This window comes from Gymnoscopelus microlampas (genome assembly GCF_963454915.1).
Source record: "Gymnoscopelus microlampas genome assembly, chromosome: 6".
Taxonomy (NCBI): domain Eukaryota; kingdom Metazoa; phylum Chordata; class Actinopteri; order Myctophiformes; family Myctophidae; genus Gymnoscopelus; species Gymnoscopelus microlampas.
In genome coordinates, this window is record NC_139943.1 from 861,242 (window position 1) to 887,354 (window position 26,113).

At 42.0% G+C, this 26,113-nt stretch overlaps 2 protein-coding genes across 7 annotated transcripts in view; both read right to left on the reverse strand.

Annotated features, from left to right (window-relative positions):
* The window catches only part of tead4 (TEA domain transcription factor 4), an 88,734-nt gene extending 87,067 nt beyond the window's left edge, over positions 1 to 1,667 (reverse strand). For all 6 annotated transcript variants that reach the window (XM_084059312.1, XM_084059310.1, XM_084059308.1 and 3 more), the window contains exon 1: positions 1,533 to 1,667. The gene's annotated coding sequence lies outside the window, so the exon portion shown is untranslated. The remainder of the gene's footprint in view (positions 1 to 1,532) is intronic.
* A 2,586-nt stretch (positions 1,668 to 4,253) lies between these two features.
* LOC311047627 (DENN domain-containing protein 2A) overlaps positions 4,254 to 26,113 on the reverse strand; it is a 91,952-nt gene continuing 70,092 nt past the window's right edge. Inside the window, 9 exon segments of the mRNA XM_084060407.1 lie at positions 4,254 to 5,301; positions 6,261 to 6,347; positions 7,433 to 7,720; positions 10,894 to 11,005; positions 11,836 to 11,877; positions 13,650 to 13,827; positions 21,309 to 21,457; positions 22,776 to 22,916; positions 25,361 to 25,438. Of these exon segments, the coding sequence (XP_083916533.1) occupies positions 5,270 to 5,301; positions 6,261 to 6,347; positions 7,433 to 7,720; positions 10,894 to 11,005; positions 11,836 to 11,877; positions 13,650 to 13,827; positions 21,309 to 21,457; positions 22,776 to 22,916; positions 25,361 to 25,438 (1,107 nt within the window). The 3' untranslated portion in view covers positions 4,254 to 5,269.

Consider the following 26,113-nt stretch of genomic DNA (forward strand, 5'->3'; position numbering starts at 1 on the left):
ACTCTCAGAGTTACAGACACATAAGGGTCAATTTGGTTGCTAACTATAAATTTGGCTGGGGACCCCCTGGAACCCCCTCAAGAACCACTGGTGGTCCCCGGACCACTGGTTGAAAACCCCTGATTTAGAAGATACAAGATACATTTGCAAAACTTCCAGGTCTCTCTCTCTCTCACACACTTTCCTGACTTTACCTCTAACTAACTATAAATGTGTTCATGTCAGGCAGCGCCAACACCAACGATATTCTATTATTAGTTTATTTGTAACATATCAGTGTTTGGTTTGGTTTTGACAGTCAAACACAAAGTGACAGTTCTCTCTTCATTGTTTTCAAGGTAAAACAACAGCCTAAATGATAACCAAGCCTATATGCTGCCCACAGTGCCTCCAAAACATACCCTTACAACCATGTTTAAACATTAAACATTAAATGACTATCTACAGACAGAGAACCTGGAGCTGACAGTGACTGATGTCTTTTACAGTTTAGAGTTTACAGTCCTCACAACGGTGTGAAATCATTTCTAGGTCGCACACACACGCCAGAAAACGTCACCAAAAACACACTCACACTAAGAAGCACTATAACTAATAACTATAACCATAAAAAATATAGGTTTAAACATCGTTCTAAAGTCAAGTGTATGGCAGAGTTCATTCACACACACTATAAGGATATATATATATATATATATATAATGGTGAAGGATATAGTTGTGGTTATGTTGTGCTAAACAGGCTCTTTAAACCATTGGTTCTCAAAATGGGGTCCGAGGACCCCCAGGGGTACTTGAGGGGGTTCCAGGGGGTCCCCAGCTAAATGATGGACAGGGACCAAATGGACCCTTATGGGTCTGTAACTCTGAGTGTACAAATGGAACCAAATGGACCCGTTAGGGTCCATTTGGTTCCATTTGTACACTCTCAGAGTTAAATTAACATTGATTTTACAATATAAATTGGGGTCCCAGAGACATACATGCCATTAAATGGGGGTCCGTAGCCTAATAATGCATGTCATACTGGGGGTCCTTGTAATTAAAGTGGTTGAAATCGCTGCTAGAGAGCCGTAAAAAAAATCTTCTATCGTGGGGGTCCCTGGCTTATCTTTTCAAATGGGGGTCCGCGGTCTAATAAGTGTCTATTTGGGGGTCCTTGGCACGAAAAAGTTTGAGAACCACTGCTTTAATAATGAATGAACGCGGTTTATTCTTCATAAAGAAGCTCGTCATGTTATTAGTTTTAGTGAAACTTCTCCAGCTGTTGATCAGGAAGTTGATTAAAGCTGCAATAAAGAGGAAAAATGTAGGAATTTCCCCCCAAAAATGACAGATATTCCAAGAATTTTACCTCCAATTCGCGAGTAAAGAAATGTTTGTTTGTTTTTTATAACGCAGCGGCGTTAAAAAGTGTCGACAAGAACAACGTAGGTTTTATTAAAGTAAAGTTACAGTCAGACAACTTTTCACACGAACATGACTTCATATTATATTGTTTAAAATAAATAAATAAAAAGTCCAACAACTTACCTGTTGAGAAGCTGACACTCTGCAGCCTGAGGACCCCTTTATGTGGAATAATACACTATAATGAATGTAAGAATATCATATATTATCATTATTATTATTATTATTATTTATTTATGTGGTCACCTCCTCTCTCTGTGACCGAGACGTTTGAAAGGCTGGAATTCCAGGAATTACTGAGAGAGAGAGAGAGAGAGAGAGAGGTCTGACCGGTCAACACGTAATGAAGGGGGCGGGGCGGGGGCGGGGTGGGAGCTGCGGGGGGTGGGGTGGGGGGTGTCCGAGGCGGGGGGGAAAATAACCACAGAGAACAGAGGAGGGAAATCACATCATAGGCTCTATGCAGAGCAGCCATATTGGACAAAAATTGGGCCCCTTCCTTACTTCCTTCACAGGTGTTACCAATGATTCTAATGAAGGCTCTGTTCCATTTAGTGTAGCACAGTGGTTCTCAAACCTTTTACATTTCAAGGACCCCCATAACTCTGAGAGTGTACAAATGGAACCAAATGGACCCGGGAGGGTCCATTTGGTTCCATTTGTACACTCTCAGAGTTACACCCCCTCAAGGAACCATGAGGGTCCCTGGACCACACTTTGAGACCCACTAGTGTTTCCAGTGAGCCAACATGCACAACAACAGCACCATGCCTCTGTTTGACCAGAATGGAAAAGAGCCTTCATTAGTATCATTGGTAACACCTCTGAAGGAAGTAAGAAGAGGCCCAAGTTCTCTCCAAAATGGCTGCTGTGCATAGAGCCTAAAGTACTCACATCTTTTTTTTTACTCTAGTAAAAGTATCAGCAATGTAGAAATACTCTGTTACATGTGATAATCTGGTATTCAAAATGTACTTGAGTAAAAAGTGGAAGTGGAAGTAAAAGTGCTGAAAATTGGTAATAGGCTACTCCACAGTACAGTAAAATAGGGGGGGGGGGTCACATCAAGGAAAAAAGAAAGTGGTTGGGATTGTCATTGGAAGGAAAGGAGGGACAAACATATTGAGAGACAAACCATCCTTGTACTGCATGAGGCTAAGAATAGATGCAGTTTAGTGTCCTCCTCCTCCTCCTCCTCCTCCTCCTCCTCCCACAGATATGGAGATCATTCAGTATGCGTTGAACTTGACTTCTAGGTATGTAAGCCTATTTATATTTTTTGGGGTAGATTTGTGTTAAAACACAGTATAAGATCATCAATGATGGTTTTATTTGATATTACATGTGTATGATTTTCCTACACATAATCCAGTCTTTAAATGATTTAGAATGTTATTTTATTTAATTGTTTAATTATTATCACACCATCTGAATAACATTATGACTCCATGAACCAGAAGTCGTGGAAGTCGTGGCCGACAATGACATTGTTAACTTTAAGCACATTGACTGAACATGTGTTCAACAATCATAAGGTTTTGTCTGTGGACTATTATAGATTCAACATTATTGGTGAAAGTTCTCGGATCCACCTGCCAGGCAGGTGGCAATTTAATTTCTCCTTAATTATACGCATTCAACAGTTGCTCAATCTATCAATAGATGCTGTAGAAAGAAATAATGATATTCCTGGACTTAGGACATGTTGTGCAATTCATTACAGAAGCCTGTAGGCTGAGGTGATATAGTGGACAATGCCAGCCTGTGTTGGATGGAATGAACTATGTCACAGAGCATTCTAGTGGATATGAACGGTATTGCACAATGCTGACCTCAAAGACCCTCCTATGATCAAGTATCACATTTTGCATTTTTTTTTACTGGACTAAAACAAAAGCATGGAATATTCTATTGTCAAAGCACAAGAATTAAGACACAGGTTCATTCAAAATCACTTTATTTATACAGTTTCATTGCATTCTCAATCAAGTTTTAGGCAAAAAACTAGTGGTGTCTTTTAGAAGCACATTGATAATGATAGGTCCTGACATACTTAAAATTCTTCAGCGCCTTCATTCTTCAGTCCAAACTCTCGAGCCTGATTTATACTTAGTTGCGCGCTGGTGTTGCATGCCGTAAAATAGCAGATTTGTGAGCTTGTATATCTGCTATTTACCAAGCACGACACCGGCGCGCAGCTGAGGCTTTTACAGAGCAATCCAAGTGAAACGTGTATTCACACCAACGCTCTTTGTGTGTTAACCACTTCAACCCTATAGCATAGCATCCCTATTATGGGCATGATGACATAATAAGGCAAACATTAGGCATGAATTGCAGATCTACACGCTCACAAAGCATCGCAATGCAATGTGTTGTGAGCTTGCAGATCTGCAATTTTTGATGTAGGGAGATGAGGGGGGCCAAGGATAGAACCCTGAGGGACCCCAGTTAACAAAGAATATAGGGTTTAACCCGTTAAGGCCTGAGTTTCCGATTCTCCAAAATGTCTTCTAAATCCTCTTCTAAAAGAGTTTTTGGAAAAAACGTATGTTGCTATGTCAGTGGTTCTCAAACTTTTTCACTTCAAGGACCCCGACATGTATATGTATTTGGCCGCGGACCCCCATCTCAAAATATTTTGTTCCAGAGACCCCCAGAAGCAAAGATTTGAGTTACAAATGTTCGCTTTGAAAATATATATATATTCAAAGATTTGCAGACATTTTCTCGATTTTTCAAAAATAGCAGATCTACAAGCTCGTAGCGCGGCACTCGGTGCCGCGCTACGAGCTTGTATATCTGCTATTTTTGAATAGCCAAAGTGTAAAATAATGCTTTTTTTTTTTAGCTCAAATCTAAAATGACACAGATGCGTCCCACGTCTTAATGGGTTTAAGTGGTTAAGGCTGTCTACTCATCCATTCATTTCTTCAATGTCCTCACTTTTGGCGTTCCCTCTCACTCCAGGGAGATGCACATATGTGGCACAGTGGTACGTATACCCGACAACCTAAAGTGGTCTACAAACACACACGTTTGAACCAGACTCTGTTAAATAAAGCCTATTACAAACTAGAGATTTCCTTTGCGCTTACTTGAAGAGGAAGAGGAAACAAAAGAGGTTAAGTTTATCTAAAAGTATATAAATTAACTTAAAAAAGCCTCCTGTTGAAGAAGAAGTTGTACTACGGTTTCTATGGAAAATACTTGGAATGTATTAAAGAGTAAATGTACAAAAAAAAGGAACCTGTTGTTTGGCTGCATTGCAACATCTTCAGTGAAAGTTCTCGTCGAGCCATTATTCTGGGTCATTTTTGTCAGTGACAGAAACAGAGAACATGGTTTCCAGGTTCAGACTCATAACCGTGCTATACATTAATGTACACTTTAAGGGACTGACATAAACTATACAAACGCACGCTCCTCTCACAAAGCAACAACCTGGGCCTTGGGGAAGTACAGTGTGCAGGGCCAGAGAACATGTGTAGGCCATGATGAAGAAACCACGGTTGGTTCTGTGGCGTCTTTGTTCCATGTGAGAGAGGAGTTGTTTGGTCCTAGTCGCATAAAACCCCACGCAAACCCCTGATGGAATGCATCCAGAACGCTCCACTAGCAACGCTGCTGCATAGGAGCTAATCCCCCTAACACTGACCCAAAGTCCTTCCTGCTCACAAGCACTCCACTCCCAGTTCCTTACTTAAGGGTTTTCTCTCTCAATGTGGCACACACGCACGCACACCTTCATCTCCACTTTTTAGGGACGTCCAGGTCAAGTGTAAGTCCTCTCTTCTTGCAGGTTACCATCCGTCCCATGCTTTTTAAAACGCACGATTGGGGGTCGTTAGCCAAAAGTGTCATTTTTTGGACAGGAATTTCATCTTGTTTCCTGAGAATGGACACAAGAAACGCATGGGTGTCAAAGGTACAGTTAAAATGTGCAAACAGCCTCACAGAAGATCTAGTTCAGTCTTATACTGTGTTACTGTTTGGAGCCAGGCTTCACAATCAGCTGTAGAAAAAAAACTATTACATCACTTTATTAACAAGCACTGAAAATAATGGATGAAAAACCTAATGAAATGGCACCATTGTACAATTCTCAGGAAATACAACATGCTTAGTTTTGACAGTTTTATTAACTTTTCATTCATCAAATAGATTTTTAAATGTAATTAATGATCTCGCCCCAGCTGTACTCTGTCCTTATGTGACATAGACAAGCACTAATAGAGTCACCACAAGGGGATCAGCCAATGGCAATTGAAAATAAGCATCAGAAAACCCACATACAATGCAACGGTTTCATGTTTTCATAACTTGATACATAGTTTTTTTTGTATCGTCCCTGTCAAATAAACACATAAATAAATGAATTGCTTGCCCTAAACTTGTCGGCAAGTGTAAGAATGATTAACAGTCGTTGTTCTACATTGATGTGTCATAAAGGGAATAACACAAATAATACTTTAACAACGTTTATTCAGGCCTGGGGAGCTTTTACAAATCGTGCATGTTTGTAGCTGTTATCTAATGTGAGCTACAGCGGTAAGTTCAAGGGTTATATAGGACTGTATCAGTATAGTATTATATATAATATATATATAGGACTGGTCAGCAAACCCAGCCCTACACATTACATATTCATGGTTCCTGTATCTAACATGTGTTTCTCTAATTGACCATTCTACACAGGCTATATGCAATTCTATCTACTAACTAGAGACTAGAGACTAGAGAGCCTTTAATGGATTATAATAAACATAATGATATACAGTATGATGAAAATGATATTATCAGCAAGCGACACAGCTGTGTGACAGAGCATCAATTAGTTATAACCCTTACCTAGTCCCTTCAGGAACTTGTTGACGCCTCGCTGTTCACTTCCAGGTAAAGAGTCCAGATACTCCTGAGCCCTCACCTCAAACAGACCTGCACACAACACACAATATACAATACACACAGGTTACTAAAACTACTACACTATTCAAGACACATACATGAATCGTTGCTGTCAGGCAGAAACATTACATTACATTACATTACATTACATACATTACATTACATTACATTACAGTCATTTAGCAGACGCTTTTATCCAAAGCGACTTACAATAAGTGTATTCAACATAGGTAGGGAACGAAAACTACTAATCACCAGAAGTCTGAAGTGCATTTTCTGCTAAAACAAGCAACTAAGAGTATACCTAGCACTAAGGTAAAAGTGTAATATATCAGCTACCTACTGTCTTAAACAGATGAGACAAAATAGCAAAATCAAATGAGCTAGAGCTAAAACAAATAAGTGTATCGAATAAACAAGATCCAATAATAATACAATAATAAAACAAGAGTTCATACAACTAGTTAACAACAAGAAACCTTGTATCTCCATATTTCAATGTGTTTATATTGAAATATTTCAATGTCCTATTTGGTCATCGTACAGTGTCACACAAAGGTAGCAAAACTCTGACTACAAGTCTAATGTACAAAGTCTACAAGCAGATCTACAAGCTCACAACGCTTTGAATTGTGGAGAAAAAAGTGTATTTTCTGTTTACCAACGAGCTGTAGGGACAGACCCTGTTAATGAACAAACGCTCTATAGCATTGGTTCTCAAAGTGGGGTCCGGGGACCCCCAGACAGAGGTCCTTAGGGTGGTACTGTACCAGGGGGTCCCCAGCTAAATTAGTTAATAAAGCGTTCCCATCATTTTAACCCCTTTATCCATATTTTATACTTTGGCTATTGAAAAATAGCAGATATACAAGCTCACAGCACGGCACAGAGTGCCGCACTATGAGCTTGTAGATCTGCTATTTTTTTTTTATCGTGAAAATGTGTGCAAACATTTTTACTTTTTCAACTAAAATCTTTGCTTCTGGGGGGTCCCTGGAACAACATATTTTGAGACGGGGGTCCGCGGCCAAATACATATCATCCTGGGGGTCGTTGACATGAAAGAGTTTGAGAAGCACTGCTCCATAGGACCCCCACTGTGTCATGCCACGTACCTCTGAGCCCCTGCCTGCGTAGCTCCCTCTCCTGGGTGAAGCCGGTGAACATCTGGGTCTCCATGAACACCTCCAGGAACCTCCTCAGGGACTTGGAGGTCACCGCCTTGCGGAAGGCCTCGCGCTGGAAGGAGCAGGAAGGGGAGGAGGAAGGGGCGGGGGAGGACGGCGAGGTGGTCGACTCGTCCTCTCGTTCTCCCCCGCCCATGAAGAGCGAGTAGTGGCCCACCATCTCTACGAAGAACCGCACGAAGGCCTCCGACACCACCGTGCTCATGGAGCACGAGTCTGGGGATGGAAGAGAAGGGAGGGGCCAAAGAGTTAAGGGTTTGGTTATGGATTTTTTGTTTTTTTTAAATGTATATCTAACGTTTGCTTCTAAATGAAAGGGTACATATCGTCTCTGTCGGGATTCAAATTCAAATGCATCAAAAGCAGCAGATCTACAAGCTCAAAATGCTCAGTGACGCTGTAGTATGATTAACCCAATGAGACCTGAATCCGATTCTACATGTCTCCTCCTAAATCCCAACAGTTTTCTGAAAAAAGTAACGTTTCTATATCAGTGGTGCTCAATCTTTTTCATGTCAAGGACCCCCAAAATTATATGTATTTGGCCGCGGACCCCCATCAAAATATGTTGTTCCAGGGACGCCCCAGAAGCAACGATTTGAGATAAAAAATGTTCGCTTTAAAAATATATATATTCAAAGATTTGCACACGTTTTCAAGATTTTTCAAAAATAGCAGATCTACAAGCTCATAGCGCGGCACTCGGTGCCGCGCTATGAGCTTGTAGATCTGCTATTTTTGAATAGCCCAAAGTGTAAAATAATGCTTTTTAGCTCAAATCTAAAAATGACACAGTTCCAGGTCTTAATGGGTTAAGTAGGGCGTTCATTTATGAAGAAAAATAATTCAGAGACACTATGGGCCCGTACGGTCTGGGCACCTAGAGGCTGCTAATGACTCCCTGACCCGACGACCTTTGCTGTGTGTCACTCCCATTCTCTCTCTCCCCATTTCCTGTCAGTCTGTAATGTATCAATAAAGGCAGGAAAACAATGCCAAAGAAATATCTTACACAATAAATAAAAAAAGACGATATGCACAACAGAGGATATGCGTGTGACATCATCATCACACCCGGAAGTTATGCAGGAATGCCTACTGAGTGTCAAAAAAATACTTTCTGGCCTTGACAGCCCATGCATCCAAACAGAAAAGTCATATCTGATTGCATTAAACAACATTAAACAATGTTAAACTCATTTTGCATGTTGCTTTGCCACTCGCTTTGCCACTCGATGTGCCATTCACTTTAAGCATGCGCATACCCTCTATACAAAATAATTCGTAATCGTACAACACACAAATGCAACATACACACACCAATACAATACAATATTCTGTACACAGGTAAACTCTGGGCAACCAGATAAAATGCCAGATGTGAGACGTCGGCAAAATAGAGGCTCAGCTAAAACGTCAAAACATATTAATATGCTCAGGTATGGTGTACACAGCCCCTTATGGCAGGGGTTTTCAACTGGTGGTCCGTGAATGTATTGCATGTGGTCGCAGACCATGCATTCAGTATTTTATTTCATTTAATTTCATTTCATTTTATTTGATAGACCACAACTGTTGCTATTTGTGTGATATGAGGACAGTGGTATTAAAGACTATCATCATTATGAGGAGGCTTGTGCTACAATTCCCAAAGTACTTCAAGCTTAAAGTTGCAGAAGAAGATCATCAGATCTGAATCCATATTCCCCCCTGACACAGCAGAGGTCCCCAGGGGCCCAGGGGCCCAGGGGCCCAGGGGCCACCTGGTCCCATACAGTCACAATGAGTTGAGACCCTCTGCCTGGGATTTATTATGTGTCTGCAACACTAGAGGGGGCTATTGCTCCATGCGTCATTGAAGTTCCAGTTTTTAAAGTGATTTTTTGGGGGGTTACTAATCAGGCCATAATGTCTGACATTAAACAAGACAGGGTCCAGTAACAGCATGGCTCCTCCCATGTGGATCTCTGACATCATATTGTTGTTGTCAGGCAGAAACCTCTTATCTCCATATTGTTAAAGTCCTACTTGATCATACTACAGCGTCACACAAAAGCATCAAAAGTAGCAGATCTGCAAGCTTGAAACGTGGAGCGAAGCGATGCATTTAGAGCTTGTAGATCTGCTACTTTTGATGCTTTTGAATCTGAATCCTGAAAAGTAACAGGTTTGGACAAATGAGGTTTCCACCCGACAGAGATCAAACGATATGTTATACGATATACTGTAGATCGTTGGTTCTCAAAGTGGGGTCCGGGGACCCCCAGGGGTACCTGAGGGAGTTCCAGGGGGTCCCCAGCTAAATGATGGACAGGGACCAAATGGACCCGTATGAGTCTGTAACTCTGAGAGTGTACAAATGGAACCAAATGGACCCTAACGGGTCCATTTGGTTCCATTTGTACACTCTCAGAGTTAAATTAACATTGATTTTACAATATGAATTGGGGTCCCAGAGGTATGAATGCGATTAAATGGGGGTCCGTAGCCTAATGCATGTCAAACTGGGGGTCCTTGAAAATAAAATGGTTGAAAATCACTGGTCCGCGGGCTAATAAGTGTAACTTTGGGGGTCCTTGACATGAAAAGGTTTGAGAACCACTGCTGTAGATGACGATGACAGTCTTGCCCATATGGAGAGATGGAGGAACAGTGGATGTGTGACCATGAATTATAAACCACTGTCTCTCACCCTCAGGTCCGAGCACCACCCTTATGGTTCTATAACTCTGATACATTTTTAGTCAAAGTTAAATAAACACTGAAGATACTACAGTGTAGATTGAGGCCCCAGACATACAATAAAAAACATAAATAAAGACAGAAAAATCTATTCTAATCTAATTCTAAACTATCTCTTACAGAGCCACGCTGCACAAACATTATTCTTACATGGGCTAGGTGAGGCTAAAGATACACAGGTTTGAATGGGTAAAGATACACAGGTTTGAATGGGTAAAGATACATAGGTTTGAATGGGTAAAGATACACAGGTTTGAATGGGTAAAGATACATAGGTTTGAATGGGTAAAGATACACAGGTTTGAATGGGTAAAGATACACAGGTTTGAATGGGTAAAGATACACAGGTTTGAATGGGTAAAGATACATAGGTTTGAATGGGTAAAGATACATAGGTTTGAATGGGTAAAGATACATAGGTTTGAATGGGTAAAGATACATAGGTTTGAATGGGTAAAGATACATAGGTTTGAATGGGTAAAGATACATAGGTTTGAATGGGTAAAGATACACAGGTTTGAATGGGTAAAGATACACAGGTTTGAATGGGTAAAGATACATAGGTTTGAATGGGTAAATGGGTAATGGGTAATGGGTAATGGGTAATGGGTAATGGGTAATGGGTAAAGATACACAGGTTTCCTCACCGTTAGGGTTAGGGACGTCTCCTTTCTCACTGGCCAGCTCCCTGCGTTTGTCCAGCACATGTTCCATAGCGGCCTGCAGCTTATGAGGCAGAATGGAGTCTTCATCGTCCAGCTGAGGAGACGCAGAGACAAACATCTGTCAACAATGACACTGTAGCACAGTCCTGGACAAAGTACTGAGTAAAAGTATAGATAGTCCCGGTCAAATATTACTCAAATATTACAGTACTAATATTACTAATAGTACTGGTATATTTAAGTATTCAAAAGTACATGCTTTTTAAAAAATACTTTAGTATTCAGAACTACAAATGACTAAGTAACATTTTGACATCTTCAAAAACAAATAAATGATGTTCCTGATATTCCCTGGAGGTCCCTGAACCCCACTTTGAGAACCCCAGGTTTACAAGTTACTATCTATGTATAGTATTGTTTACGTTACTATGTATAGACCCTACAGTACGGTATGTTACCATGTATGGACAGTACAGTAGGTTTGCCTGGCCTACTTGTTGTTAACTAGTTGTATGAACTCTTGTTTTATTGTTGTATTGTTTTATTGGATCTTGTTTAGTCGATACACTTTTTGTATTAGCTCTTACTCATATGATTTTGCTATTTTGTCTCATCTGTTTAAGACAGTAGGTAGCTGATATATAGCACTTTTACCTTAGCGCTAGGTATGCTCTTGGCTGCTTGTTTTTACAGGAAATGCACTTCAGACTTCTGGTGATTAGTAGTTTAGTTCCCTACCTATGTTGAATGCACTTATTGTAAGTCACTTTGGATAAAAGCGTCTGCTAAATGACTGTAAGGTAATGTAATGTAATGTAATGTTACCATGTATGGACGGTACAGTACGTTACTATATATGGACGGTACAGTACGTTACTATATATGGACGGTACAGTACGTTACTATATATGGACGGTACAGTACCTGTCTCAGGAAGCGGCTGTTGCCGAGGTCGACCACCAGGACCTGAGGGAAGAGCGGAGGGACAATGATGTCATTTCCTGGAACCATTGTTTGATGGAGGAAAGGACCAGTGGCAAGAGAAAACACACACACACACACACACACACACACACACACACACACACACACACACACACACACACACACACACACACACACACACACACACACACACACACACACACACACACACACACACACACACACACACGTTTGTATTACTATACTAGTGAGGACATCAACATTTCAGGACGGTGATTCTACGAATGCTATTTTGAACTGTTGAGAAACACGTTTGCCCACCTCGCAGAGTAAAAGCTTAAAAGGCGGTGCGTAAGTAAAGGCAAACAAGTTCACATCAGTAACAAAATAATACGCCTACACACTGCTATTTTTCAGAATGCAATTTTTACCATTTTTTGCCATAAGCCTGAAGCCGAAAAATAGCTGATCTACAAGATGATGCTCTAGGGTTAATTCTGCTTTTACAGGCCGACTGCTTGGAATAAACTCCAGTATACCTAAGACGGGCCCTCTGTAAAGCACAGCTCAAGACTTATTTCTACACTCTCGCTTTTAGCTGATCTTTCTTTGTTCTATATTGCTGTGTTGTTATTTATGTCTTCACTGTTCGCTTGATTCACCGCCTTTTTGTTTTGGCCATCATCTTAACGCCATTATTGTTATGCCATTGTTTTAAATTGTTTCAATGTTGTTTTTTCTGCTTTGTTGTTGAATTGTGTTTTTTTCCCCTTTTCTGTAAAGCACTTCTGCTTTCTTTTATTTTTTGTTTTCACCCTGTAAAGCACTTTGAGGTGCTATAAATAAAGTTTATTATTATTATTATTATTCTAAGATCCAATCTTAAAGCCTCGATCCCGTTTTGCTCACAGGACCTTAACAGGGCTGTCACGGTCATTTTAAACACGTTTGGTATTTATCTGGATGAGCACTATAGTCTGAGTGGAACGGCAGGGCGGGACGGGAGTCACAGAGACAGACAGACTACAAGGAGACAGATGTGACTGAGAGGACGTTTGTCCCGCTGACCGGTCCAAACAACCTGTGGTGCGTTAGACAGCTGAGGCTTAGACATGTGGGAAGAACACTGTCTATAAATGGGGTCTTCAACGTTTTCCGTTGCTGAGAGAGAGAGATGAAGCAGGGACCCCCCCACTACCCACTATTGTATAACAATGTGTTGCAGACTTTTTCATAGATTTCATAAACCGCTTCATAACACTACCATCAGTGTGTAAATGAATGTGTGTTGTTTGTTTGACATAGCTTTTCTATGAATATATTGGATTCATGTTAATATGTGTTTTCACACATTTAACCATTTAAACCTTCAACACTTGGTCATCCTGACCCTTGGCTGTGTACTTGGTCTGCTCTTCTTTCCCTCTACATCAAAGCTCTTCACCGAAAATAGCTGATCTACAAGCTCACGACGCGTCGCAGCGCAGGATTTTATTTTTCTCAACACAATCCTGTTGGAATCTCACAAAGATGGTTTCTTAAGTCCTACTGTACGTACAGTAGTATAGCATACACACGTATAGTAATGCAAACACACACGCGCACGCACACACGCGCGCACACACGCACGCACGCACGCACGCACGCACGCACGCACACACACACACACACACACACACACACACACACACACACACACACACACACACACACACACACACACACACACACACACACACACACACACACACACACACACACACACACACACACACACACACACACACACACACCTCCTCAATGGGCAGTTCTTTGAGTCGCGGCAGGGAGCTGGAGAGCAGGCCCACGATGAAGGGGGTGGGGGTGCAGACGATGTCGATCATGGAGGGGGGGAGGACGGGGATGTAGGTGTGCTGCCAGGTGAACGGGTACAGGAGAGCCACCACCGCGTGACAGCACTGAGACAGTGTACTGCAGAGACACACACAGAGAGATGAGAGAGAGATTATTCATTTGACCATTTCACTAGGAAATAATGACAATTGTGAAAGAGGAAATATGTATACATTTTCTTTAATGCAGGGTCTTCAACGTTTTCAGGCCAAGGACCCCTTAGCTGAGAGAGAGATGAAGCAGGGACCCCCTCTTATACAATAATTGTATAAAATTGTGTTTCAGATAAACTTTTGCCGCTCTTTTTCCCCTCTACACCTATAGCTCTTTGCCAAAAATAGCCGATCTACAAGCTCACAACGCCTCGCAGCGCGAGGCGTTGTGAGCTTGTAGATCTGCTATTTTCGGCTAATGCCCGAATAAAATGTAATATTGTCCATTCTGTATGGTAGAGTAGGTTAATGCAATATAAATACAACTGGGGTGGTTGTATTTGGTCTCCCTGCTCTTCTATCGAGACATCTAGATGGTGTCAAAGGTCATGTCTCACCTAGACACAGCCTGGATCTGACACAAATTTTGACCTGATGGTCAAGATTCAATTTATCCCCTGAGCAAGCAGGCCGGCTCTATTAGCTCAATGGTAAAAAAAAATCAGGAAACCAGGTTAAAATCCGGGGTAGAAGAGGAAAGTTACGTAGAGCAGCTTTATAATATATAAATAATGAGTTATTTCTCAACACAGCCGTTCTTTCAGTCTTTTCAAAGTACTTTGATATTACAGAACCATGGCATAAAAAATTGCAATCCAAATGCATTTATATTTTACGCCACAAGATGGCAGTGAAAGATTTCTCAACAATAATGATCTTCTCATACATGCCTCCATGCGTCCCACCCATTCATTACCAAATGTTGGAACGTTATGAGAACAATTAATGTACGTCTGCTCTGCTCTTTCTTGGAAAGCCGGGGCTCACTGTGAGAAGAATGTTTTAAAGGCATCGTTTTAAAAGGCGCGTGATGTAACACTTATAAAAAAGTATATAGCTGCGGCAAACACACTCACCCCACACCGTTAACTTAATGCCTCCCGTGTGTGTGTGTGTGTGTGTGTGTGTGTGTGTGTGTGTGTGTGTGTGTGTGTGAGCCTGCTTTCAGTTAATTCATTCAGAAGGTGATTAGAGAGGCCAAGTTTCCACTCCACACAGCACAGCCTCTCTGCACAATCTGTTGATATGCTTTAGTCGCAGAAAAAAAAAGCTTTCTGAAGAGCCAGCTTTTCAACATAGTGGTAAATATATAGACACACAGGGAGATTAGAGACAAAACAATGTGTTCTAGACTAGGACCAGTGGTAGAAAAAGTACTGTTTTACTTAAGTAAAAGTATCAATACTGCAATGTAGGAGTACTCTGTTAAAAGTAAAAGTCTGGAATTAAGTATTGGTATCAAAATGTACTTAAAGTACCAAAAGTAAAAGTACTAAAATGTTTGAAAATAGCAGATCTACAAGCTCACAAGTGAGCTTGTAGATCTGCTATTTTCAAATAGCCTATGTATAAAATAGGGCTAAAGTGGTTAATGTATGTTTTATAATGTAATAATGGAGTAGTGGAGCAAAAGCACACAGTACTTGACTACATGTACTTAGTTACTTTCCACCACTGACTAAGAGCAATGCATAACTTATGTTCTATCGTACAACGGTGTCGTATCATGCCGAAAATAGACAACCTACAATTTACAATGTAGGCATTTAGCAGACGCTCTTTATCCAGAGCGCCTTACAATAAGCAAGGTAAACACATACATCACATGCAGAGAGACAGTGTAAGTGTAGTGCCTCAATAAACTAGGATCATAGGTAAGCCAAGAACCCATAGCATCAGTCTAAACTATACTATAAAAAATGAATCTCTACATTGAAACTATAGAGACTATGGGATACCAGGTAAAAACTAACCTAACATTTGTCTAAATAACAATACCATTTTAGTCTGCATGGTCAAGCTCACACCACTCACATAAAGTGCTATTTTCGGCACATGAGACTGCCGTACGTCGAAGTATAAATGGGTCTTATCGAGATGGGTGGCGTCTGAACTAAATCGGGACACAATAACCGTTTCCGCTGAGGCTGCGAGCTAACCCAGGTGCTGCTCGGCAGTAAACGAAATGAAAGAAAAATCGTCAAATTACACTTCCTGCCTCCTGACTGTGTGGTAATTAATACCAGCGTATAGAGTTAAAACGTTTCTCAGTGCGTCGCGTGGGTGTGATGATGCCGTCAGCCTACGTGAAGCACATGTCAGCTCTGGAGCAGTCTCTACCAAAAAGGCCCTAACTTCATATCTCTCTCTCTCTCTCTCTCTCTCTCTCTCTCTCTCTCTCTCTCTCTCTCTCTCTCTCTCTCTCTCTCTCTCTCTCTCTCTCTCTCTCTCTCTCTCTCTCTCTCTCTCTCTCTCTCTCTCTCTCTCTCTCTCTCTCTCTCTCTCTCTCTCTCTCTCTCTCTCTCTCTGGCATCTGTGACAACTTTCCAGAGAAATAAATGATTGTTCCCTGGGAGACTGTATAACACAACAGCATTCCTTCCTTTAACCCTTTAAGACCGGGAACGCATCTGTGTCACTTCTTGATTTGAGCTAAAAAAAGCATTATTTTCCACTTTGGCTATTTTTGAAAAATCGTGAAAATGTGTGCAAATCTTTGAATGTATATATTTTTAAAGCAAACATTTTTAACTCAAATCTTTGCTTCTGGGGGGTTCCTGGAACAACATATTTTGAGATGGGGGGTCCGCGGCCAAATACATATCATTTTGGGGGTCCTTGACATGCAAAAGTTTGAGAACCACTGATATAGAAACATACGTTCTTTCAGAAAACTGTTGGGATTTAGAAGACATTTGTAGAATCGGCTTCAGGTCTTAAAGGGTTAAAACACACTCCGTCTCTTCCAATAGTCAAACGTGTGTCTATCTGTCTGCCTGTTGTACTGTGTCTATCTGTCTGCCTGTTGTACTGTGTCTATCTGTCTGCCTGTTGTACTGTGTCTATCTGTCTGCCTGTTGTACTGTGTCTATCTGTCTGTCTGTTGTACTGTGTCTATCTGTCTGCCTGTTGTACTGTGTCTATCTGTCTGCCTGTTGTACTGTGTCTATCTGTCTGCCTGTTGTACTGTGTCTATCTGTCTGCCTGTTGTACTGTGTCTATCTGTCTGCCTGTTGTACTGTGTCTATCTGTCTGCCTGTTGTACTGTGTCTATCTGTCTGTCTGTTGTACTGTGTCTATCTGTCTGCCTGTTGTACTGTGTCTATCTGTCTGCCTGTTGTACTGTGTCTATCTGTCTGCCTGTTGTACTGTGTCTATCTGTCTGTCTGTTGTACTGTGTCTATCTGTCTGCCTGTTGTACTGTGTCTATCTGTCTGCCTGTTGTACTGTGTCTATCTGTCTGCCTGTTGTACTGTGTCTATCTGTCTGCCTGTTGTACTGTGTCTATCTGTCTGCCTGCCTGTTGTACTGTGTCTATCTGTCTGCCTGTTGTACTGTGTCTATCTGTCTGCCTGTTGTACTGTGTCTATCTGTCTGTCTGTTGTACTGTGTCTATCTGTCTGCCTGTTGTACTGTGTCTATCTGTCTGCCTGTTGTACTGTGTCTATCTGTCTGCCTGTTGTACTGTGTCTATCTGTCTGCCTGCCTGTCGTACTGTGTCTATCTGTCTGCCTGTTGTACTGTGTCTATCTGTCTGCCTGTTGTACTGTGTCTATCTGTCTGCCTGTTGTACTGTGTCTATCTGTCTGCCTGTCGTACTGTGTCTATCTGTCTGCCTGTTGTACTGTGTCTATCTGTCTGCCTGTTGTACTGTGTCTATCTGTCTGCCTGTTGTACTGTGTCTATCTGTCTGTCTGCCTGTTGTACTGTGTCTATCTGTCTGCCTGTTGTACTGTGTCTGTCTGCCTGTCGTACTGTGTCTATCTGTCTGCCTGTTGTACTGTGTCTGTCTGCCTGTCGTACTGTGTCTATCTGTCTGCCTGTTGTACTGTGTCTATCTGTCTGCCTGTTGTACTGTGTCTATCTGTCTGCCTGTTGTACTGTGTCTATCTGTCTGCCTGTTGTACTGTGTCTGTCTGTCTGCCTGTTGTACTGTGTCTATCTGTCTGCCTGTTGTACTGTGTCTATCTGTCTGCCTGTTGTACTGTGTCTGTCTGCCTGCCTGTTGTACTGTGTCTGTCTGTCTGCCTGTTGTACTGTGTCTGTCTGCCTGTTGTACTGTGTCTATCTGTCTGCCTGTTGTACTGTGTCTGTCTGCCTGCCTGTTGTACTGTGTCTATCTGTCTGCCTGTTGTACTGTGTCTGTCTGCCTGTTGTACTGTGTCTATCTGTCTGCCTGTTGTACTGTGTCTGTCTGCCTGTTGTACTGTGTCTATCTGTCTGCCTGTTGTACTGTGTCTATCTGTCTGCCTGTTGTACTGTGTCTATCTGTCTGCCTGTTGTACTGTGTCTGTCTGCCTGTTGTACTGTGTCTATCTGTCTGCCTGTTGTACTGTGTCTATCTGTCTGCCTGTTGTACTGTGTCTATCTGTCTGCCTGTTGTACTGTGTCTGTCTGTCTGCCTGTTGTACTGTGTCTATCTGTCTGCCTGTTGTACTGTGTCTGTCTGCCTGTTGTACTGTGTCTATCTGTCTGCCTGTTGTACTGTGTCTGTCTGCCTGTTGTACTGTGTCTATCTGTCTGCCTGTTGTACTGTGTCTGTCTGTCTGCCTGTTGTACTGTGTCTATCTGTCTGCCTGTTGTACTGTGTCTGTCTGCCTGTTGTACTGTGTCTATCTGCCTGCCTGTTGTACTGTGTCTGTCTGTCTGCCTGTTGTACTGTGTCTGTCTGCCTGTTGTACTGTGTCTATCTGTCTGCCTGTTGTACTGTGTCTGTCTGCCTGCCTGTTGTACTGTGTCTATCTGTCTGCCTGTTGTACTGTGTCTGTCTGCCTGTTGTACTGTGTCTGTCTGCCTGTTGTACTGTGTCTGTCTGCCTGCCTGTTGTACTGTGTCTATCTGTCTGCCTGTTGTACTGTGTCTATCTGTCTGCCTGTTGTACTGTGTCTATCTGTCTGTCTGTTGTACTGTGTCTATCTGTCTGTCTGTTGTACTGTGTCTATCTGTCTGCCTGTTGTACTGTGTCTATCTGTCTGCCTGTTGTACTGTGTCTATCTGTCTGTCTGTTGTACTGTGTCTATCTGTCTGTCTGTTGTACTGTGTCTATCTGTCTGCCTGTTGTACTGTGTCTATCTGTCTGCCTGTTGTACTGTGTCTATCTGTCTGTCTGTTGTACTGTGTCTATCTGTCTGTCTGTTGTACTGTGTCTATCTGTCTGTCTGTTGTACTGTGTCTATCTGTCTGCCTGTTGTACTGTGTCTATCTGTCTGCCTGTTGTACTGTGTCTATCTGTCTGCCTGTTGTACTGTGTCTATCTGTCTGCCTGTTGTACTGTGTCTATCTGTCTGCCTGTTGTACTGTGTCTATCTGTCTGCCTGTTGTACTGTGTCTATCTGTCTGCCTGTTGTACTGTGTCTATCTGTCTGTCTGTTGTACTGTGTCTATCTGTCTGCCTGTTGTACTGTGTCTATCTGTCTGTCTGTTGTACTGTGTCTATCTGTCTGCCTGTTGTACTGTGTCTATCTGTCTGCCTGTTGTACTGTGTCTATCTGTCTGCCTGCCTGTTGTACTGTGTCTATCTGTCTGCCTGTTGTACTGTGTCTATCTGTCTGCCTGTTGTACTTTGTCTATCTGTCTGCCTGTTGTACTGTGTCTATCTGTCTGCCTGTTGTACTGTGTCTATCTGTCTGCCTGTCGTACTGGAAGCACTAGAAGACGTTTGTCTTAGGCCGTACGGACGTAATCACGAACCAGCCTCCAACCAGCTTAGCGTGCTAACTGCTAATAGCACAGATGAGATTCTGAACGCAGGGTTGAGAATAAATAAATGAATATCTGTACCAGCTCATTCCCTATAGGCGTTTATAGATTACTATGGATTATAGATGTCGCTGTGAGGAATGCAATATAAACGTACTGTAAGCGCTATATGCATCACCATCGTACGATGAATAGGGAGAATATCTGAACCACAAGCTGAATCAAAAATTTCAACTGAAAAATTGACATGGTCAAAGTGATTAAAGTTCCTGCCCACCACAGCGGAAACCAGGGTTCTGAACCCTCCGCGGCGGTGTCTCCGGCTTGGCCGGGTGCCCCTACACAGGGGGGGTCCTCAGAGTTAGTACAGGGGGGGCCATGAAAGGATCTATGCCTGAAAGGATATATTATATATCATTTTACATTAACCACTCAAACCCTAGCATCCCTATTCTGAGGAGAACTTTAGCCAAAAATAGCAGATCTACAAGCTCACAACGCCTCGCAGCGCGAGGCGTTGTGAGCTTGTAGATCTGCTATTTTTGGTAAAGAGGTTTGGTGTAGAGGCAAAAAAGAGCATACCAAGTACAGAGCCAAAGGTCAAGTAAGTATTGACGGTGTAAGTGGTTAAATGTGTGAACATACACATTAACATGAATCCTACACTGATGATAGTGCTATCAAACATGTTTATGATGCTACCTACGGAAATCTGAAACACAATTTGATACAATATGTAGTGGGGGGGGGGGTCCCTGCTTCATCTCTCTCTCAGCTAAGGGGTCCTTGGCCTAAAAAACTGCTCCAACAAACACTATTACCCCGTGTCCGTTGGAGGGAAGCCGGGCAGGGTGGAGGGCGTTCCCTTTCACCGCACAAGCAACTATTACAGGTTGGTCAGTCAGGGTGCCTGTTGAGTGGAGTGTTCCTCCACTCACATTACATCTCCCTGCTGAACCTCCTCACCGTTAGATGAACAGGAGCAACTGGTGACTTCACATGACGTATCATGTGATCATGTCACATGACGTATCATGTGATCATGTCACATGACGTATCGGAGGGGACACGTCTACACCTTCCCTAACGAACCAACAAGTTGTTGTTGTGTCGGGCAGAAACTACTTTTTATGTCTTCTTTGTAAATGAATACCCTACTTCAGTGGTTCTCTAACTCGTTCATGTCAAGGACCCCCAGATTGATATGGGTGCGGCGGACCCCCATCTGACCCCTGGGGGTCCCCGGACCCCACTTTGAGAACCAATGTCCTACTTCATCGTACAAGAGTGTCGAGGAAAAGTAGAAAAAAAATGGGTGCTGCTATTTTCACTATTTTGGAAAACAGTGAAATAGTGAAAGTGGTTCAGTCTGTCTGTGGGTTTTATAAATATTGAACCAACGAAAAGTGACAATGGAAAGAGCTTTGTGTCTAAATAATGATTACACTGGATCCAGTGGAACACAAGTTCTTTTTTCCCCCACTTTCCGGACAAACAAGGTTTCTGCTGCACACTGTAGCAGCAGCAGTGCCATGATGAGACTACAGTTCAAGGGGAAATTGGGAATTGGCATTAACGACTAAATTAGGAGAAAAAAGGGGGGGGGGTTATGCATTACTGTACGGACAGTATTTTTTTGTAACAGACCTGAGTTTGTCGGCGGTGAAGATGACCCTCCTCTCCAGCAGCAAGGAGGCGAACACCCTCAGCAGGAGACGCAGACTCAGCGAGGAGAACAGACACTCAAAGTCCACGTGTTCCAGACGAGAGTCAGACGGCCGACACAACTCTATCACCTGCAGACACACACGCATTTTACATGGATTTATTACACGCCTATGTTCACATTAAAACCATGAGCGTTCATATAACTCTCTGGGAGTGTATAAGTGGAACCAAATGGACCCGTAAGGGTCCACTTGTACTCTCCCAGAGATAAAATATAATTTGATGACAGCATTGGGGGGAAAAAAACAAAACCACATTTTGATTATAAAATGTGTATTTGAGAGCCAGGAGGAGGACGCTTTAAAGAGGCAATCTGGGATTGTTTTGAACATTATGAATTAGTGTTGTGTTCACATCCACGACTTTGATTTGTAGATGAAAACATATGCTACTGTGTTTGGTGTGCCTCCATCATAATTCAAAATATATTATAGGTCTGTTTTACACATATATAATGTTTTACATAAACTGCATCATGATAGTTCAGGCAGACACAGTTATTCATACGTCATACGTCCATGCACCATCCAGTTAGCCTGGTTCCAGACGAATCTGCCTTTGCAAAATTGCATCCACTTTAGCCCTCGGCAGATGTGATATTGTCTGGCCACGCGAGGCTACCATCCAGTCACATGAATGTTTGTGTGAATGTATGAATGTCTCTGACCAGCTTGTCAGTGGTCAAACTCCTTCCACCTCTCCAGCATCCTGCATGTTCACTGATGTGGGTTTGTATGTCTGATTATCACGTTCCATGTTCATTCAGATCTAGTTTTGTGCTGTCACTGTGTACAGTATATGCTTGTTTGTTTACCTTGCTCTGGATAAAGAACGTAATTCAGAGCTCATGCAGTCTAAGCTTAAGAGTTTTGTTGTATTAGAAAGCAGACTGGGCGCTGGGGGCGTGTCTTCTCCTCCACGTCATCAGCGCCCATACCCTAGGTGGGGATGGTGAAAGGGCCTACTCTGTGTGGAGTTTGCATGTTCTCTCCGTGTCTCCTAGGGTAGTTAATACCCTCACAAAAACATGCAGTAATCCTGGTCTCTATACCGCCTCCCCCATGACAGCCGGGGCACCTGATGGAGGGGAAGGGAACTAGTTGGAATAACGTGTTCCTTCCACGGGCTACGTCCTACCAGGGAAACTCCCCCCTGTCAGGTGACAAGAAGGTCAGTTGGCTCTCATGCACTGAAGGAAGCATGAGCTCGGCCCTGGCCTCCCCAGGCAGTGGGGGACTGGTGTAGCGCTGGTGTAGCGCCCAGGATCACTTAGGAAATTGGCACCGGGTGAAAAAAAAATGGGTTACAAAAATCGTGGGATAAAAATTATAAAAAAAAAAAAAAAAGAAAGCAGACTGGGTTAGGGTTAGGGTTAGGGTTTCTCACCTCCGTCCCTGAGCCAGGCAGGAAGTTCTTGACAGTGATGGTCCTCCCTGGAGCCGGGAAGGGAGCCTCCATGATGCCCCTCATGAAGGGCTGCACCAGGGCAGGAGAGATGGCCCTCCTCTTCTCCACTTCATCCAGGATCTGAAACCACCCATTTAATACATAAATATATACATAATATAATACATAACACTTCTCCACTTCATCCAGGATCTGAAACCACCCATTCAATACATAAATATATACATAATACAATACATAACACTTCTCCACTTCATCCAGGATCTGAAACCACCAACCATGCAGTACCACCCATTTAATACATACATATATACATAATATAATACATAACACTTCTCCACTTCATCCAGGATCTGAAACCACCCATTTAATACATAAATATATACATAATATAATACATAACACTTCTCCACCTCATCCAGGATCTGAAACCACCAACCATGCAGTACCACCCATTTAATACAACATTAGCCATCTATCTAGTATCTATCTATCTATCTATCTATCTATCTATCTATCTAAACCACCATGCAGTACCACCCATTTAATACATAAATATATACATAATATAATACATAACACTTCTCCACTTCATCCAGGATCTGAAACCACCAACCATGCAGTACCACCCATTTAATACATACATATATACATAATATAATACATAACACTTCTCCACTTCATCCAGGATCTGAAACCACCCATTTAATACATACATATATACATAATATAATACATAACACTTCTCCACTTCATCCAGGATCTGAAACCACCCATTTAATACATAAATATATACATAATATAATACATAACACTTCTCCACTTCATCCAGGATCTGAAACCACCCATTCAATACATAAATATATACATAATATAATACATAACACTTCTCCACTTCATCCAGGATCTGAAACCACCAACCATGCAGTACCACCCATTTAATACAACATTAGCCATCTATCTAGTATCTATCTATCTATCTATCTATCTATCTATCTATCTAAACCACCATGCAGTACCACCCATTTAATACATAAATATATACATAATATAATACATAATACTTCTCCAGTTCATCCAGGATCTGAAACCACCCATTTAATACAACATTAGCCATTGTGTTCTAATTTTGGGCAAACTTTACAAATATCCAAAATTGTTCACAGTGTTATTATTTTTTTTAAATAACAACGCGTCTATCTATCTATCTATCTATCTATCTATCTATCTATCTATCTATTCTACACACACGTCTATATTGTCTGTCGGGTGGAAACCATTATGTGAAAACTTTTCAGAATTCAAATTCACAAATAGAAAAGGTAGCAGATCTACAAGCTTGGAGCTTAATGTGAATATGCAACTTTTGATGCTTTTGTTTTGTGTGACGCTGCAGTATGATCAAGCAGGGCATTCAATTTACGAAAAAAACACAAAAAGTTAGAATATGGATATAAGAGGTTTCTGCCCGACAACAACGATATATATTACCAGGGGCACAGATTTATGTCCGCGCTATTCGGCGAGCAACGCACACGCGTGGCCAGCGTGCATGCGCGACAATTTTTGTTTTCTTTTTCCGGGTTTGTTACCTTTATGTTTTTTTTTTGTTACTTCTAAAAATCTACTATGTCGGAGTTTTTTTTTTCTTTTTCTTTTTTTGTGATAGAGATGGGGGGGTGACACACAGCAAAGGCCGTCGGGATTAGGGAGTCGAACCCGCGACGCGCTGTCAAGCTGGATTACCAACGTATGTGGTATGTGCCTGGACCGCTAGGCCAGCGGGCCGGGCACCCTGCCAATATGCTACTTTTGATTCTTTTGTGTGACGCTGTTAGTATGATCAAGTTGGGCGTTAATTTACAAAAAAACACAATAAGTTAGAATGTGCATCACTGTGTGTATGTAGTGTGTATCACTGTGTGTATGTAGTGTGTATCACTGTGTGTATGTAGTGTGTATCACTGTGTGTATGTAGTGTGTATCACTGTGTGTATGTAGTGTGTATCACTGTGTGTATGTAGTGTGTATCACTGTGTGTATGTAGTGTGTATCACTGTGTGTATGTAGTGTGTATCACTGTGTGTATGTAGTGTGTATCACTGTGTGTATGTAGTGTGTATCACTGTGTGTATGTAGTGTGTATCACTGTGTGTATGTAGTGTGTATCACTGTGTGTATGTAGTGTGTATCACTGTGTGTATGTAGTGTGTATCACTGTGTGTATGTAGTGTGTATGCACTGTGTGTATGTAGTGTGTATCACTGTGTGTATGTAGTGTGTATCACTGTGTGTATGTAGTGTGTATCACTGTGTGTATGTAGTGTGTATGCACTGTGTGTATGTAGTGTGTATCACTGTGTGTATGTAGTGTGTATCACTGTGTGTATGTAGTGTGTATCACTGTGTGTATGTAGTGTGTATCACTGTGTGTATGTAGTGTGTATCACTGTGTGTATGTAGTGTGTATCACTGTGTGTATGTAGTGTGTATCACTGTGTGTATGTAGTGTGTATCACTGTGTGTATGTAGTGTGTATCACTGTGTGTATGTAGTGTGTGTACCTTGGAGAAGAGGTCGAAGCAGCCCAGTCTGCTCACAATGCAGTAGACTTCAGGAAGCCTGCGTCCCTTCCCACTGGGCTGTAGAGACACACAGGAGAGACAACAGCAGCTCATCAGCACACAGCCCACCCATAATACTCACACACACACACACACACACACACACACACACACACACACACACACACACACACACACACACACACACACACACACACACTAGGGCAGCACAGCTAAACTAATCCTTTGTTTCACACAGGCACTTTAAAGGAGCACTTCACCCATTTTCAAACTATCTTCATATAATTGGTCCTCACCAGGCCTGGAGTTTCATCATTTCAGCGGCAAGACAAAAAGGCAGAGGAGAAATGGTGAAATCAGCTGCAGCAGTGCGGGTGTGGTCGGGGCGCCAACGCCCCTTTGGCCTCGTTAGGGCTTATCATTGTTTGAGGGGCAGAAGGCCAGCCTGAGGACGTGGCCTTCATCAAACAATTCCTGCCCCGGTCCTCACAAATGTTCCTTATTACCAATGATATGAAGATACGGTGGAAATGCTCCTTTAAAGTGCAGATATAAAAAATCTGAATCGATTTATTTGGCAAGTAAAATAAAACATAAAAGTAAAGTGATGTTTGTTAGTGTTTGACATCTTAACAACTTAGATACGCCGCACAAAGGAAAAGCATAAAAGTGATTGAATAGGTTTGCAAACCCTAATGTCTCATAATAATATATTAATCATCAGAGAGGGAA